This window comes from Nothobranchius furzeri, chromosome 3 (assembly GCF_043380555.1).
Source record: "Nothobranchius furzeri strain GRZ-AD chromosome 3, NfurGRZ-RIMD1, whole genome shotgun sequence".
Classification (NCBI taxonomy): domain Eukaryota; kingdom Metazoa; phylum Chordata; class Actinopteri; order Cyprinodontiformes; family Nothobranchiidae; genus Nothobranchius; species Nothobranchius furzeri.
The window spans coordinates 46,130,251-46,148,708 of NC_091743.1; the positions used below are offsets into that span (position 1 = coordinate 46,130,251).

Consider the following 18,458-nt stretch of genomic DNA (forward strand, 5'->3'; position numbering starts at 1 on the left):
ATCATTTAGCCATTTATTTATGGCGTGAAATTACAAAATTATTTTAAGTAACAAAGGTATTTTTCTTAAACAGAAAACCGTTATGCTCAACTTTTTGTGCAAAATGACAAAAAAAAGTAGGTCTCTTTCTTAAACGGTAGCCTGTTATGCTTTACTTTTTAGAATATAAATAACTCTTTAAAACAACTCTGTTCTGCTTAACTTAAAATTGTATAAATTAATAGAAAACAACAGAAAGAGCAACGCTGTAACTGCACATTGAGTGCAATTAGAAAAGTGCAAACAGAAAGTCTGTGGAGAAGCTGTAAACATATTTGTGCCTCAAAGGCCTTGACTGTAGCCTACGGTTGAAGTAAAAAAAAAAAAGTCCAATCTCATGAACTCAAAAGCTCAATGCTACATTATGTGAAAACAGACTATTTTCTCCATTTGTATTTCTTTTGAGATCTTGCTGCATTTAGGAGTTGTCTTTCAGTACTGCAGAGTAAAACTCTGAGCAAAACATGTCACAATTTAGAGTGACAATGAGCTCACATCTAATTATTTCAGTAGAACATTTGTTCCGCACATCAGTCCACTTATTCTTCATGAGAGAGAAAATCCTCTCTGCCAATCCAGTGGAAGATGGGATGCTGAGTACAAACGATACAACAGGCTGGATGTTGGAGAGGTCAGCTGCCTGAAGAATTTCTATACACTTCTCTGCTGTTCCCTTGGACTGCCACTTTTCCTTCTCCTGAGGTCCTTTGGTGAGGGGCTCCAGAAGGCTGGTTGCAGTGACACACTCGTCATAAAGCTCATCCATAGAGATGTTTAACCTGCCAATGGAGATAAGAAGTAAACCTGGGTTATAAGCACCACATAGAACACTTACAGTGGTAAATAAATGGAAAACATTTATTGTATATTTATTACATTGTATAGCTTTTATACAATACAATAGTTCACTTTATTTATTATGTATTTATCCATCCTTTTAGTTTAAAATTATCCAAACAACATATAAACCAAGACAAGGCTACATCGAAACTAAACACCCAAGTTAAAAAAAAATAGAAAAACTAATGACAAAACAGAAACAGACAACAAAAATAATAAAAATAATAGTAAACAAGCCCCAACACAGTGGTTTTTTTTCTTCATATAAATACCTTCACTTTAACCAGAGGGTTTAAAAAAGCAATGTTTACTTACCATATCTGCTTCTGCCGTGGCCTTGTGGACGACAAACTGATCGAGGGTTCCCCGTAATTTCACGTCCTTTATGTTTTTCATGTGGCTACTACTAGACGCATGTTGCTTGAGGTCAGTGAGTCCACCATGCCCTTTGGAAAAACTGCGCCGGTACACGGTGCAGTGCGCTTTATAGGTGTTATCGCGCAGTTTTTCCAGCCAGGAATTTTCCTTTTCCCATTCCTCCCTGTATTTTTGAAGCCTTTTTTCTTCTTTCTCGGAGGGGTACTGTCGTCCGAGACTTGTACAGCAGTGTCGGCGTTAGTTTCCTGGTTGGCCGTGCTGTTTGCTGTCGTCTGTTTTCTTCCGGTATCTTCTCCCCAAGCGACCGTTCCTCGACCAATGAAATAAGCGGTAATCTGTATCGTCATATTCGTGTGTAAGCATGCGGTCAGTTCATTGGTCACAGAGCAGGCGAAGGGCTGGCTTTCAAACAAAGCGTTAATTCCGGTAATAGACTACAGACTAATTTTGATCCATACTATATTACGGGACAAAGTGCGTCCCTTTTGAGTTCAATACGGGACGTGCACTTGTGTTTCTAAATACGGGACGATTCCGTTTTTCAAGGGACGGTTGGCAACCCTAGGAACAGCAAACACATTAAAGCCATTCATTATTGCGAGACTTGTTAAAATCATAATTTGATGTTTGTAATTGAGTTAAAAAGATAAGTAATTCATATGGACATTGCATGTTGACATATTTAAAAAGAAACTGGGTTATTACATTTTCATCATTATATATGTACATGGTGAATAAGTACAGTGATTATGCCTTGTACTGTTTGTTACAGTTTCACCTTTCCCTGTGTCAATAAACCTGTGAACCGGGAATCGTGTCGTCAGAGTCTTGATGTGGGGAAGGAGTTTAGCTGACTGCCCATCCCTAGCAGAGGCAGTACAGTGAAACCACACTTCCTAGCGGGCAAGATAACGTGGAAACGCTGACAGATGGTAAGGAGACCATCATCTCAAGCAACTAATGGACAATTAACACATCCAAGCAGAGATTCGCTAAGAAATTGTTCAGTCCAAGTCAGAAGAAACAACCATGTCAAAAACAAACTCGCACACTCCTTCTGTGCACTCCTGTGCATCATCTAATGGGTCTGCGGCAGCCAAGGCACAAGCACGCGCAGAAGCAGCAAAGGCTCGTCTTTCTTATGCTGAGGAGGAAATAAACCTAAAACTAGAAAAGGCTAAATTGGAAGCCTCACTGAAAATGCTAGAATATAAGAAAGAAACTGCTGCAGCCATTGCAGAGGCAGAAGCGTTGGAAGCTGCAGCTGATATCAATAGTGAAAGACGTAGTTGTGACCTTGTACTAGATTGCGACCCTCTAGAAACAACTCAACGGACACAACAGTATGTTGCGGACCAAAGCAAAGTATCAGAGACAGAGCATCAGCGGCATGAAAATGTTACGCCAATAAAAACAGTCATTCCCCAGCTCACATGGAGTTCAGATCTGTAAAGAAGAAGATGTCCACGAGTCTCAACGAGTAAGATTTGAACATAGTTCTGCTACTCCAACCCAGAAACTGAGATCTCAAAATGACTATAGGGGTGCATTTTCCTCAGACTATCCCATTTCTCCTAACGCCAACTATAGCAACCCCAACCCAAATGATTTTGTGAGATATCTTGCATGCCGTGAACTTGTGTCTACAGGCTTACTTCAATTTAATGACAAGCCACAGAATTACAGAGCCTGGAAACGCTCATTTCTTTCTGCAACCAGTGGCTTAGATTTGACTGCGAGTGAAGAGATGGATCTTCTCTTAAAGTGGCTTGGTAAGGAGTCAAAAGAACAGGCAGAGCAGATCAGAGCAATTCATGTTAATCATCCAGGAGCTGGGCTGGATATGATATGGGAAAGACTCGATAGAACCTATGGCTCAACAGAGGCAATAGAGGATTCTCTCTTTAAGCGCATTGACACGTTTCCAAAGGTAGAAAACTGAGACTATGTTAAGTTAACAAAGTTGAGTGATCTTCTGATGGAGCTTCTTTCCGCTAAGAATGAAGGAGACCTACCTGGACTTCCATTCCTTGACACAGCAAGAGGTGTTAACCCAATCGTGCAGAAGCTCCCCTTTCGTCTGCAAGAAAAGTGGGCTTCAGCTGGTGCATCGTACAAACGGCGAGAGCATGTGCCATATCCGCCCTTTACCTTTTTTGTAGAGTTTGTTTGCCAGGAGGCTAACACTGCCAACGATCCAAGCTTCAACTTCATCACTCAGACAGATATCAGCCATAGGACTGAGAAGTTAGCGTGGCAGCCAAACAAGCATAGAGAAATCTCAGTTTGTAAAATGAACGTATCCTCCAGAGCTAGTTCTGATTTTAGTAAATTCTCATCAAAGCTTGATGATTGTGATAAAGTATGCCCCATTCATGGGAAACCACACCCATTACGCAAATGTCGTGCATTCAGGGAAAAATCAATTGAAGAGCGCAAGATGTTCTTGAAGGAACACAATTTGTGTTTCAGATGCTGCGCAGCATCATCGCACCTTGCTAGGGATTGTAAGGTCAAAGTGCAGTGTTCCGTGTGCAAGAGTGAAAGGCACGACACAGCTCTGCATCCGGGGCCTGCACCTTGGATAGAAGTGAAGGACCCTGCTCCAGACCATGGCGGAGAGGAAATTGAAACTCTGCCTCAATCGGACATCACCGCCAAATGCACGAAGGTTTGCGGGGAGATATGATGGACCGATCCTGTTCCAAAATATGCCTCGTGAAGGTATATCCAGCTGGGAAGAGAGAAAAAGCAGTAAAGCTGTATGCAATTTTGGATGAGCAAAGCAACAGGTCGTTAGTTCGCTCACAGTTTTTTTAAGTGTTTGGTGACAAAAGCCCAAGTGCGCCGTACATACTGAGAACATGTGCAGGAGTAAAACAATCATCAGGAAGGAGGGCAAGTGGCTATGAGGTGGAATCTCTTGATGGGACAGTCCGTATTCTATTACCCAGTCTCACAGAATGCAAGGAAATTCCCGACAATAGGGATGAGATTCCAACCCCTGATATCGCTCTTCGTCATGCACATTTAAAGTCACTGGCACACCTCATCCCAGATCTGGACCCAAATGCCCAGATCATGCTTCTCTTAGGGCGGGACGTTATCAGAGTACATAAAGTCTGCAAGCAGGTGAATGGTTCACACAACCAGCCCTATGCTCAGAAGTTAGATCTGGGGTGGGTTGTTGTGGGCAATGTGTGTCTCGGCAGTGTCCATAGGCCATCAGCAATCAGCTCCTTCTACACAAATACCACAGAGCTGCGGAGGCCATCTATCTTTAACCCGTGCCCTAATGTGTTTTGTATTAAAGAAAGGTACAGCATCACCCAGGTTGCAAACCATCTTCCAACATGTTCTGAACAATGGTCCACCTGCGATGTTGACCATCTTGGATGCAATGTGTTCAAAAGGACCAAAGAGGATAACCAAGTTGCTCCATCGATTCAGGACGCTTCATTTATGAAAATAATGAAGGATGGACTACAGAAAGACACAAATTACAGCTGGGTAGCCCCGTTACCCTTCAAGAGTCCACGTCAGCAGCTTCCTAACAACAGGCCTCAGGCACTGAAGCGTCTCAAGTCTCTCATTCACAACTTTGAGAGGAAGCCTGAAATGAGGGAACACTTCCTTGGCTTCATGGAACAGATGTTCAAAAATTGTCATGAAGAGTTGGCTCCTCTGTTGGGTGAGGAGGAAGAGCGATGGTATTTACCAACATTCGGTGTGTACCATCCCAAGAAACCAAAGAAGATCAGATTAGTTTTTGACTCCAGTGCTCGATTCAATGGTGTGTCACTCAACGATGTGCTGTTGATAGGGCCTGACCTGAACAGCACACTGCTGGGTGTATTGATTCGCTTTAGAAAGGAAGCTGTTGCATTCTCAGAAGACGTAGAACAAATGTTCTACTCTTTCTTGGTCAGAGAAGAGGACAGAAACTTCTTGAGGTTTCTATGGTTCCGTGATAAAGACCTCTCCAAAGACATCGTGGACTACCGCATGACAGTCCACGTGTTTGGGAATAGCCCCTCGCCTGCAGTGGCTATTTACGGCCTGCGTCAATCCGTTCAGGTAAGTGGGTTCCAGGTTGACCCTGAAGTAAAGCATTTTGTGATGCAAGACTTTTATGTAGATGATGGGTTGAAGTCTCTGCCTACAGTCGAAGCAGCTATCGACTTGTTAAAGAAGACACAGGATGTCCTCTCCAGATCTAACATGAGGTTGCATAAGATTGCAGCAAACAAGATGGAGGTCATGAGAGCCTTTCCTTCAAGAGACTGCAAGTGACCTTAAAGATCTTGACCTCGATGCAGACACAGTGCCGATGCAACGCAGTCTCGGGCTCAACTGGAACCTTCAAACAGATTGCTTTGTCTTCAGTGTCTCTCAGGAGACAAAACCTTATACCCGCCGGGGAGTCTTATCTATCATTAACAGTCTCTACGACCCTCTTGGGTTTGTAGCACCAGTTTTAATACAAGGCAAGACCATTCTACGAGAGCTCACTGCTGAGAATTGTGACTGGGATGCGCCATTACCTCGAGACAAGGAGGAAGCTTGGACCTCGTGGAGAGCTTCACTGACAGAGTTGTCAAGTCTGATGATACCCAGACTAGGGCTGCAACAAACGATTATTTGGATAATCGATTAATCGGATGGGGTCTCGACACGATTAATCGATTAATCGGATTACATGGGGAAATTTTTAAAAACTGCTAGGGAAACGTTATTTCTCTCCTTCCTTCACTTTATTTAACACAACATTATTAGAAAACAGTTCAATAGCAGAAAAACAACATGCCATCACCTAAATTGTCTTATAAGGTGTATAGACAGAGACCCTAAGCTACATCTATCTGTGACCTAAAATGCTTGGTCCAAGTTAAACAGCTTAAGGGCAATTCTCATCTGTTTTGTTTGATCTCATCTGTTAATATTTATTTTAAATGTAATTAAACATAGGCTGTGAATTAATCAAAATTGATCACTATTTCCAAAACTGACTGAAAAAATACCAAATAAAACAAAAGTAAATGAATGCCATCCTCCTTGCGATGATGCCCTGGGCAACTGTCATAAAGTCACATCAAGAAATGCTGCTGATCATTCCAATGATCCCAAATAGACTCACATTAGGCCACATGAAAGCAACTGAACCCAAAAATATATTAACCAGTATATAACTGCACTCTCACACAACACGCCTGCAGCAACAGTTAGGACTCCTCCATCCCTTTTAAAAGCGTTTTTGCTTCTGAGGACATTGTGGTTGTAAAACCACATGCTAGTAGTCTGGCCCCGGTGTGATCAACCAGTTTCTGCGGGAATGTGACGGCGGAACCAGGGCCAGATTAACACTTTGTTGTACCCTGGGCAACAATATTCAAGGGCTCCATCATCACGACCCAAGGATCACCATAATGTGGTCACATACAGAATATTTTACTGTAATATGCAGTAAATATACTCAATACTTGAATGCCTGACAACACGTAAGCCACCCAGAGTAACCTTTGACCCACCTCGTGTGGACTGACCAATGAGGAGAGGGTCTTAACTTGAGGCCCTCTCTTCATTGGTCAGTCTGCATGAGACTGACTCAACTGACGTTCAGTCGTAGGCAGCAAAGCGTCTCTGTGCAGTGCAAAAGCCCGGGTGGACAGTTTGTTTAATGTAGGGTGACCATATTTCCATTTCCAAACAAGAGGACAGGGGATCTGTGCCTATGACGTCACACTATGGCAACGCCACACAAACCATGTTGGGACCCATTTTTTGTAAGAACTAAATTAATATCAGATTCTGCCAATTAAAGGGCTCTAAAACTATTCATATGTAAATATTTTGCATATTTAATGCAAAATCTAATTTTTCTGCTTTAGTGCTGCAACAAGGTTTTATTAATAATAAATTATTATACCTTTTGTTTTACTACAGCATCAGTAAGCTTCCTGTGCACAGATTATTAAGGATGCTTGTTTCAGCTGTGAGATTAGACGATAGGATCAATGAAAAAATAAGTTGTCACACACTCCATGGAAACTTTCAGAGAATCCACAAATAGTGGCTTTCAAATGGTTTTGTTACTTTTTGCAAGTTTATAAAAGAAGCAGATGAGACAGCATGTCTGATAATTTAGTTTTTCATCTGATAATATTAGAACATGTCAGTAATGTCTGAGGGGCTTTTATAAACACCATATAACTAACACTACTGGAGAGGGCATGGATTACACAGAGGCTTCTGGGGAGCCCAGTTATGGGGGGGGGGGGGGGGGGGGCATTTTGCCTTGGCCCCAAAATGTCTTGAAACGGCCCTGGGTGTGTGACTGAGATTTGAAGGTGATCTGAATTGTATCAGATGTATAAATATGACATGTGTATAACTTATTGTTTTTTACTGGTAAAAACGTGTCGTGGAGATAAATCTACCTACATTTGACTTTTCAACACTTTGTTTTGTTTTCTTGTTTTTATTTAACTATTTTCCTGTCCTGTCTGTCTCTCATCTTCCTGCATCTCCTCATAATTCTCCAGAAAATCTGTTGCCTGGATTCTTACCTTTTCACCTCATCAGTTACTTTTGAGCAGATCAAAGTATCTCCTGACCGAAAAGCGCAGAGCGCGTTTTCGATGCTGCGTGAGGTGACATTACCACAGCACAGGTGATGAGCTCCGCAGTAGCGAGCTTCAGGCACAAATAAGACAGAAAATAGAGAACATGTGCGGACATGAACGATCGTGTGCCAATTATAGTTTTTTGGTTGCGCCACTTTGAGAATGGACCGTGCGCTGGAAGCAGCTGCCTGGATCGCTGCGCGACAATGCGGAACCGGTTCGCAGCAGCGCAAGTCTGCCGGCTCTCCCTCGCGCTGATCTGCCGGTACTGGCTCTCCCTCACGCTGATCTGCGGCTCTCCCTCGCGCTGATCTGCCGGCTCTCCCTCGCGCTGATCTGCGGCTCTCCCTCGCGCTGATCTGCGGCTCTCCCTCGCGCTGATCTGCCGGCTCTACCTCGCGCTGATCTGACTTGCTCTGGTCTGCGCGCAACGGCGGGCGGGAAGGGGGGGGGGGGGGCTTTTGGAAGAGTTGTGCGACACAACGAATCGATGACGCAATTCGTTGCCAACGCTTTTAGTAATCGATTTTCATCGAATTTATCGATTCGTTGTTGCAGCCCTAACCCAGACCCTACAATGAAACTTCACCATCGACAGCTGTCAACCGAGAATTGTGTGTTTTCTCTGATGCTTCAACAAAAGCTATTGCTGCAGTAGCATATCTTAGAGTCACAAACACTGCTGGAAACCATCATGTGGGGTTCGTCATGGGAAAGGCCAAGCTGGCTCCTCGTCCAGAGCACACAATCCCGAGATTGGAGCTCTGTGCAGCAGTACTGGCTGTTGAGTTGTCAGACCTGATCTCAGCAGAACTTGATCTTCCGCTTAATGCTGTGACTTATTACACAGATAGCAAGGTGGTTCTGGGCTACATTTGCAATGAGACTAGGCGATTTTATGTGTACGTAAGCAATCGAGTCCTGCGCATTCGAAGATCCTCCAGTCCACGCCAGTGGCGCTACGTGGCCACAAACCAGAACCCTGCAGACCATGCAACACGTTTGGTTGCTGCGGGCACTTTAAAAGACACCAACTGGCTTAGTGGACCCAGGTTTTTGTCCAAATCAGAGCAAGATGTCCCTGGTATCACCTTTGATCTTGTGGAACCAGGTTCAGATCCAGACATCCGACCGTTTGTGTCTACATTAAGCACTGCCACAGCATCCAAGCAACTTGGGTCCCAACGATTCACCAAGTTTTCTTCGTGGCGATCACTGACTCGTGCAATCGCCCATCTGAAACATATTGCCAGTTGCTACAACATGATCACAACAAACAGACTTTGTAAGGGCTGGCATCTTTGCAAGACAGGATTGAGTGTTGAGGAATCCACTCAAGCCTCAGACATCATCATTCGATCAGTCCAAGAAGAGGTTTATGGTGAGGAGATCAAATGTATCATGGTACACAAAGAGGTTCCCAGAAGTAGTCCTCTGAAAAGTCTCAATCCCTTTATTGATGCACATGGCCTACTAAGAGTCGGAGGTCGTCTTAACTATTCAAGCCTTGCTCAGAGAGAGAAGTCTCCTGTGATTATTCCAGGGAATCATCATATTGTGACCCTGCTCATTAGACAGTACCACGAACAAGTTCACCATCAAAGGCGTCTGTTTACGGAAGGGGCTGTCCATTCAGCTGGGTTTTGGATTGTTGGTGGCTAGAGAAAAGTGAGCAGCAGCATCTACCGATGTGGGACATGCGGAAGACTCAGAGCTCCAGTAAGCTGTCAAAAAATGGTCAGCCTTCCGGCAGATCGTGTTTCAACAGACCCTCCCTTCACAAATGTTGGCCTTGATGTGTTTGGTCCTTGGAGTGTTTCTGCACGCCGGACTAGAGGAGGCCTCTCACACAGCAAAAGGTGGGCTGTGATTTTTACATGTATGAGCGTAAGAGCAGTACATATTGAAGTCATAGAATCCCTTGACACGTCCAGCTTTATCAACGTATTAAGGCGGTTTCTTGCAGTCAGAGGGCCAGTCAAAAGTATTCGATCAGACAGAGGCACTAACTTCGTGGGTGCTTGTCAGGCCTTGAAGATACCTTCTAACGTCGACCACAATGGTGTCAAGTCTTACCTGTCAGCCCAAGGATGCTCTTGGACATTCAACCCTCCACATGCCTCCCACTTTGGTGGAATGTGGGAAAGGATGATTGGTCTGGCTAGAAGGATTCTTGACTCCATGTTCTTCCAGCTCAAAGGGAAGCTTACCCATGAAGTGTTGGTAACTTTCATGGCAGAAGCAGCAGGCATTATTAATGCCCGACCTCTTGTTCCTGTTAAACTGACCCCGATAACTCATTCATTCTTACGCCAGCTGCTCTTCTAACACAGAAGGTAAACTGTTGGGCCATTCCCATCTGTACCGGGTCGGCCCGGGCCGGGTAGCCCCAGTCGGCCCCAGCCTGGCCCGGTTGATTACACACATCCTTGCCTTAAGCCCATGTGGGCTGATTCTACCCACCAATCAGAGGCTTGCTCTAATGGAAGGTGTGAATTTGCTGTCAGCAGTGGGTGTGTTGGCCCTGGTCGGCCTGAAGCAGACCCCCTCGAGAAGAGGGCTGAGAATGAGCCTTGGTTGGCCCAGAAAAATACCAGGCCATCCAGATATGTAAACAACCTACGCTACCCGGGCCGGGCCAATCCGGTACAGATGGGAATGGCCCATGTGTTCCTGCACCTCCAGGAGAGTTTGGACCCTCTGACCTCTACAAGCATCAGTGGAGACAAGTCCAGCACCTGTCCAACACCTTCTGGGACAGGTGGCGCAAGCAGTTCCTTCCAACATTGCAATCATGTAGGAAGTGGCATTCGTCTAACCCAAACATTAAGCCAGGGGATGTTGTTCTCCTCAAGGACAGCCAAGTACAAAGAAATAAGTGGCCACTTGGTCTGATAACACAGACCTTCCAAAGCAAAGATGGTAAAGTTCGCCAGGTCGAGGTCAAGGTCATCAAGCCCGGAGGAGAAACATTGTTTGTCAGACCATTACAGAAATAGTACTTCTTCTGGCTCCAAATGTCTAGTTGTTAAACTGTCATTGGCAAAGTGTGGTGGCGTTAATCACGCCAGGCGGGGAGTGTTCTGATATCAAAGATTATGTTAAGGAAGACTGTTATCTTGTATTAGGTAAATGTTTAAATATGCCATTGTAACTCCCTGGTGCCACCTTAAAAACTTGCAGTTGGTAACAGGACATGATGTGATCAGTAAATAGGAAGTAAGTCTGTGAATTAAGGAGAAGGCATGTGCAGCATGGTGACTAGGGTTGGGTACCGAATTCGGTACTTTTTAAGGTACCGACCGAATTCCACAGTACCGACCGAGCACCGATTCACTTCATTTGAAACGGTGCCTCATTTCGGTACCCGTCCTTCACAACGAGAACTTGCCTAGACAGCTGTGCATGCGCAAGAGCGTTATGTCATCGGTCGCTGCGAGCGAGTTGTAAACAGAGCAGCATGGTAGAAAGAACGAACGCTAAAGCTTGGGTCCACTTCACTAAATGTGATGGGTAACTGAGTGATGATGAAACCAGCGACAAAGATCTAAGTGAGACATCCTCATCTTAATCTGCTCCGGTAGGTAAATAAAATGTAAGATAACATTAGCTTGATTTGTTAGCTTCCGTTTCACTAATGGTGCGTTCGCTTTCTCCTCGGAACTCCGAAATTCCGACTAGAAGAACATGAACGCACTCTAAAGTTTGGCTTCATTTTACTAAATGCGACGGGTGATTGGGTGAAGATGAAACCAGCGACAACGATCTAAGTGTGAGGCATCATCGTTTTAATCTGCTCCAGCAGTTAAATAAACTGTTTAAGATAACGTAGCTTGATATGTTGGCTTCCTATGCCACCATTGTTATCATCTAATGGTGCGTTCGCTTCCTCCTCGGGAATTCTAACTTCCCAATAGGAAAAATCAATTGAAAAAAGACGGCAAAAGGAATGAAGATACACAGTAAATTTAGTTTACAGTAAAGATGTTTGCTTCAATTTGATTATCAGCTTATAAAACTACAAGGACGATGTGAAAATACAAACAGTTGTATGTTATTTATCATGATATTTATCAAATATGGTTATAAATTGAGAAAAATATATATTTAATTATAAAAGAGAATTAAAATATTAAACACTCAAAAGTATCGAAAATTGGTACCGTTAAGTACCGGTATGGATTCGTAGGTACCGGGAATTAGTACCGGATCGATTCAAATGTCAAAGGTACCCATCCCTAAACTGTGACCTTAGCCGGATAAATCCAGTGGCATCCACACACATCCTATGTCTTTGGTAGCATTGTGGGTATGTATAGACTTGTTTTATATGTTATTTGCATGCATAAATCATTTTCTTTCGAGTAAGTTCATTTTTTTTGTAAGTTAAATGATAAAACCGATCTTGTGCAGTTTGAGCTAGCAATCGCTAATGGAGCTAGTTAAAGGGGAACAGCAAACACATTAAAACCATTCATTATAGCGAGACTTGTTAAAATCATAATTTGATGTTTGTATTTGAGTTAAAAAGATAAGTAATTCATATGGACATTGCATGTTGACATATTTAAAAAGAAACTGGGTTAATACATTTTCATCGTTATATATGTACATGGTGAATAAGTACAGTGATTATGCCTTGTACTGTTTGTTACAGTTTCACCTTTCCCTGTGTCAATAAACCTGTGAACCGGGAATCGTGTCGTCAGAGTCTTGATGTGGGGAAGGAGTTTAGCTGACTGCCCATCCCTAGCAGAGGCAGTACACAGAGGGAACTTAGTTTCAGTACACAATTCTGAGAGCAGACATATATGGGCATAGACACATGACAAGAGTTGGTGACTACAACCCGAGTCGCCTTTCTTACTCTGCTGCTTTGTTTTCTCTCTCTAGATGCTGCCTGAGTCCTGGCAGGCAGCTCTGACTGCAGAACAGCAGGAGTGGATCGGCCGGGTGCTGTTCACCAGGGACGATGCTGGGAGGCCGCATCTCATCACGGAGCTCAGTCCCTGGTGGTACCCTCCCCAGCCCCGGGCGGTCTACAATCAGCCTCCTGCCTCCCGCCTCTCCCGACCCCTTCTTTGCATGTCGGCTCTTCCTGTGGATGCCTCACAGGATGTGGCACCTGCAGCTGACGTGCCCCCAGCCTTTGTGCAGCGGCATCCTGATAAAGGCTGGGCTCTACAGGACCATCCGGAGGGTCCTGGACATCGACGGCTGGTATCTCATGGCCACTGAGTACCTGGAGTGCCGTCGATGTAAGAAGAAGGTCGGAGGGTGGTCACAGGGCATCTTAAGGCAGCTGCCCCCCACCTACAGCTGCCAGTTCCCAGCTGTCCTCACGTACAAGTATGAGAAGAGTGAAACTGTGCTCATGCGGGTGTGTCCAGCAGAGTATAATGTGGTAATGTTTGTTTTGTTCACGCAGGCTGTCCTGTGACCAGAGGGTGGTTGCTATGCTGAGATCTCGCACTCTGGGCAACAGTGCCACTCAGCTGTGCAACACCCTGCGGGAGCAGCATTCCGACACCTGGATGCGGAGAGCGATTCAGTACCTCGGCGTCTGCGAGCAGTTCCTGGCCTTGGGTACCACAAGGGGGGAGATCGCACCACCTCCCCAGATGCCCCCTGTGCCCTCACCCGTCTGGCTGCTGACCGTTTACGGTTACGACGTGCTGACGCGGCTGGACGAGTACAAGGCCAGGATCACGTCCACCTTCGGATCCATCCTAAAGATGGATTCCACAAAGAAGGTCGGTCACCGCGTTGTGTTTACTTGCTGCTTGTGAACAACAGTTCTGCTGGTCTTTACGCAGGAAGTTCTCTGTGTGCAGGTGACGAAGAAGCTCGCAGGTGCCGCCTGGGCTACCAACGTGGGCAACGAGCACGGCCAGGTCCTCATGAGCGTCCTCACTTGCTGCGAGGGCTCCGAGGGCCTGTCCAAGATGGCGGCCGGACTGATGAGGCGGTACCGATTAGCCGAGGTACCTGCCCCCCAGCTCATCTACGTGGACCGCGACTGCTGCAAACAGGACAGCGTGTCCAAGACGGCTGCCTTATTTCCGGTATAAACTTGCATCGTTGCTGACTGACTTATTTAGTTTATTTAATTTTTCATAGCAATGATTCATTATTTTGTTGTGAATTACTTTAATGGATCACCAGGTCACCTGAATTTCTACCCAATGTCTCTCTGAAAAATTTAAAACAATCAGACACCCAAATAAATTTCTGTAAAAGACAATTTATAGAGCAGTGAATGTTTTTGGGGTTCTGATCTTGACTGTGGTGCAGGTAAAACATGGTGTGCAACACTCCAATGACTAACCTCTCTGTCGCAGGAGTGGGAACGGCTCATTGTTCGGCTGGACATCTGGCATCTGATGCACCGCTTCGCATCAGGTGTCACCACAGAGAGCCACGAGCTGTATCCCACCTTCATGAGGCAGCTGTCTTACTGCATCTTTGAGGTGGACGCCGAAGATGCTCGCCGTCTCGTGGGAGCCAAGCGGTCCGAGCTGGAGGGGACGCACGGGATGGTCAACCTGACGGACGCTGATGTGATCCAGCGGATCAGCAAGGAGGAATGGAGGCTCCACTGCCGCAGGAGGACGCGTGGAGCAGAGGAGTCGACGCTCCTCATCCAAAACCTCCTTGACACCTTCAGAGGGCCCGCAGGACACAACACGCTGAACATCCCGTTGCTAAACGCTCTCCGCATCCAGGACATCTGGGACACGCAGAGGCGCCACCTCAGCTGCATCCAGGACCCCCCTGGCGTGCAGCTGTACACCCAGACGGGCAGTCTGCAAAAAGGAGGGGTCAGGCTGCCCGTCTATCGCTGCGCGAGGGGCTCCACTGCCCTGGAGTCCTTCCATCTCCACCTGAACCGCTTCATCCCAGGTGAGAAACCAGAGTCTGTCAAGAAATCTGTTTTATTTCTGTAAATTGTTCCTTTTCAGGTGTCAGTAAAAGCTTAAGCTGATTTTATAATCTAATCACGCAGGAACGTCGGCCAGTGCCAAGTACTTCCAGGCGTTCCTGATTGATGGACTGGTCAGGTGGAACGAGGACCGCGCAGCGGCAGCTGAGGGACACGAGGCGCCTCTGCTGTCCTACAGTGGCCACCTCAGGCACACCCTGAACCAGAAGAGCCAAAGGGTGTTTGGTCATCAGATGGTTAAGGACTTCACCAAGCCTGCTGCTTACACAGGTAGAGGAACAGAGGAACATGTTTTATTTACTCGTGATTTTTAATGACACTGTGCACCAATACTTTGCTAAGAAGGGGCTTTGAACCGTTTACATTTCCACAAAATCTCAGGTGAGCTCATCGGGGTGGAGTACCTGTTCCAACAGACAGGCCGCGTGCTTGAGGACGTCAGCGTGGACCCTGACGCTCCGGACGAGGCTGCTGCCGTCACCGACCTGGACGAGGGCACACAGGAGGACATGGGCGACTACGTCGCCGCCTTCGTCCTTGACGACCCGTCCACCAGCACTTCAGGAGCAGTCCGGTCAGGGGATCCAGCTGTCGCACCCGGGTCTGAGCCAGCACATCCTGCCGCCCCTGCGCATCACGCCCCTCCCGAGGTCCCTGGAAGCCAGACTCCTGAAGAGAAACACTCCTCTGATTCAGAGGTCTTTGATCCCCCCCTCTGCTAATCATTTCACAGCTGACCCACCTAATTTTGTTTTTTCACGTATTCAGAGATAATTCAGAAATTTGACTTCTTTTTCCCATTTTCTTTGTTTCCCTGGAGGAGATCCAGGGTCCTGACGGCCAGCCAGGATACCAAGAAAACAAGCTGCAAGGAGCGAGAAGAACAAGCACCATCCGCCGAGACGGATGGTGCTTGTTCTTCTCGCTCCTTGCAGCTTGTTTTCTCGTGTTTTCTCGCGCTCACTCCGGGAGTCGAAGTGCGTAGGTTCGATTCCCTTCCCACTCAGTGCGAATACAAAAGTGGAAATGTATGCGAAATCTGCATAATAACACTAATTATTACGTAAATAATTTTTCACAATTACCTCTTTAAATTTAATTATGATTGTGATGAACCACTGAGCTGTGAAATATATTTGTGATAATACACATGTAAAATATAGAATACATATGAAAAAAATACATCTGTGTTGAAATATATTTGTGATGTCATAAAACATGTAATAAATGTATGTGTCCAAGATCATAAAAACTTTCAAAGATTTAAAGTGTTTTCGTTTATATATATATATATATATATATGAAATAAAAGAAAAAGTCTTTAAAAAGAAAAATCCAAAAGGTGAAGACAGTTTTTCTGTCTTGGTCCCTCAGCTCCTCGACACATCCAATCTCCCTCCAGTGTTATTCATCTCCTCCTCCCTCCACTCCTCTACAGACTTTTCCGCCAACAGATGCGCAGTAGGACACGCCTGCAGTGTGTGTCCAGTGTCCAGCCGCTTGGGCTGACCACATCTGCTGCAGGTGTACTGCAGGCGGGCTGTCTTTGATGGTGGAGCCTGCACGCTAGCAGCAGCTGCAGCAGTAGCCTCCGCTACCTTCCTATACGAATGAAATCGACCTAGGCATAGACATTCTCTTAATTATCTTTGGAACTCATGACTTCAAATAAAAGTTTTTAAATTCTTGCAGTGAGCTTTTATTGTGAAGTTCCTTTCTTTACATGTCCATGTGTACAGCAGGTTGTTGTTAACACATTTAGATTGTTGGTATTCTTGTCGGATCATTTATTTACTGAAGAAAACAGCTTGTTCCCTCAGCTCTTCAACGCATCCATTCTCCCGTCCTTTTCAGGTGTAGATAGCACATCTTTGGAGGAGTTTACAGGAAAACAGGAGCTTGGGTGAGGAAATTAATAAACCACTGAGGACGAAGGTTAGAAATAGTGTGACTGGACAAAAATCCCAACAACAAACCAGGTGTGGTTCACAGATAAACAGCCAGCAAACGTGGGGCGAAAACCTCGTCACACATGTGAGGAGAAACTCTGCTGCTGAGCAGCAGGTGGTGGAGCGGATTTTTTACAAGCCACATTTATTACACGTTAGAGAGCTTCACAATTATGTTTGAGTTCAGCAGTGTCACCGGTTCATTATTGGGTTTCTTCATTGACTCCACAGAACTAAGTTTCTCTGTCTAAAGTCCAAAATTACTTTATTAATCCCAGAAGGTAGTTAAGATTTGTCTTAACTAATTATTCAAAGCAGTCTTTAAAATAAATACTAGTAATAATAATGAGCTCAGTTGGAAATCTGAGTGGTTAAAGATGCTGAAGGCTGTGGGCAGGATGGATCTCCTGTGTTACAGCAGCTCTGAAGAAGATGCTTGTTGCATGAAGAGGATGCTCAGTGTTGTCTATAATGTTATTGATTTTATGAAAAATCCTTCTTTGCACCATCATCTCCAGTGGTTCTCAGTCGTCTCCAGAACAGAACCAGCCTTTTTGCCAGGTTGTTGAGCCTTTTTAGGTCCCTGCTGGCTCTGATGCTGCTGCCCCAACAGCTGGTGGCCCAAGAGATCTCAACAGACCTGTAAAAGATCTGCAGCCTCTTGCTGCAGACCTTGAAGGATCTAAAATATTATTCAAGATATACAGTCTACTCTGTCCCTTCTTGGAGATGGCTTCATGCTTGTGTCTCCAGTCCAGTCTGTTGTCCAGATGAACACCGAGGTATTTGTAATCTTCCACCACCTCCCCCTACTCCCCAATAATGCATGTTGAGCTATTCCCGTTTCTTTCTAAATCATCCAATTTGGTTTGTTCACATTCAAGATTATGTGAGTGTCCCCACACCACGCCACAAAGTGGTCCACCAGCTCTCTGTACTCTTGACCATCTCTCATGAACCCGACGACTGCAGAATCGTCTGAGTCTTTCTGCAGATGACAGGTCTCCGACTTGTTCTGGAAGTCTGCAGAGTGAAAAGGAATGGTGAGAGTACTGTACAGGCATCAAATGTACAATTGTGGAATAAGTTTCCCAACGAGCAGATCAGTATAATATAACATTAAACAAAGAACATAAACAGGGAAATACCAGTTTAAAAACATGCTTTTACACACATAATACAGAAAACAGAGAACTTTGTGCCAACTGGGGACGTGGTGAAAGATCATTTCACACTACTCTCCTCCTCCTTAGTTCAGAAGAAAATATTACCATATCTTAAACATCGCTCGTAGGACAACAAACTGTTTTTTTAACATGTTAAAAGTCTAATTGTTTTTTTAAAGTAACAATTGTACGTCTCAGTCACTTCAGTAGTGGAGGAACGCCAGCTCAGAGTGAAAGAGGATCTATTTCAGAGTTGAAACAATCCAGCTCTCTGATTGGATGCTGAAAACCTGTGCTTCTCAAAATTGAAACAACCCAGTCATTTGATTGGTCAAATGTTGGAACTGCGCAGGGGGACACGCCCCTAACTGCTTCATAACAGTGTCATATTAGGGTTAGTTATGTTATTTAAAAAAAATGAGGAACGCTTCACGAATTTGCGTGTCATCCTTGCGCCAGGGGCCATGCTAATCTTCTCTGTATCGTTCCAATTTTAGTGTATGTGTTAGCGAGCTAACAC

At 45.2% G+C, this 18,458-nt stretch overlaps 1 protein-coding gene and 1 non-coding gene across 8 annotated transcripts in view; one reads left to right on the forward strand and one right to left on the reverse strand.

Moving 5' to 3' along the window:
• Positions 1–16,514, forward strand: part of LOC139068844 (uncharacterized) — a 30,880-nt gene extending 14,366 nt beyond the window's left edge. For 5 of the 7 annotated variants that reach the window (XM_070549224.1, XM_070549219.1, XM_070549220.1 and 2 more), the window contains 7 exons: positions 2,030–2,189; positions 12,774–13,229; positions 13,309–13,633; positions 13,715–13,945; positions 14,222–14,783; positions 14,887–15,093; positions 15,205–16,514. In XM_070549224.1, coding sequence (XP_070405325.1) covers positions 12,853–13,229; positions 13,309–13,633; positions 13,715–13,945; positions 14,222–14,783; positions 14,887–15,093; positions 15,205–15,545 — 2,043 coding nt within the window. In that variant the 5' untranslated portion in view covers positions 2,030–2,189; positions 12,774–12,852 and the 3' untranslated portion in view covers positions 15,546–16,514. Of the gene's footprint in view, positions 1–2,029; positions 2,190–8,574; positions 12,190–12,537; positions 13,230–13,308; positions 13,634–13,714; positions 13,946–14,221; positions 14,784–14,886; positions 15,094–15,204 lie in introns of those variants that run through there. The other 2 variants (XM_070549225.1, XM_070549222.1) reach the window with 2 other exon arrangements.
• A 1,837-nt stretch (positions 16,515–18,351) lies between these two features.
• Positions 18,352–18,458, reverse strand: LOC129157234 (U6 spliceosomal RNA). Its single transcript, XR_008560541.1, has one exon. It is a non-coding gene; the product is annotated as a U6 spliceosomal RNA (small nuclear RNA).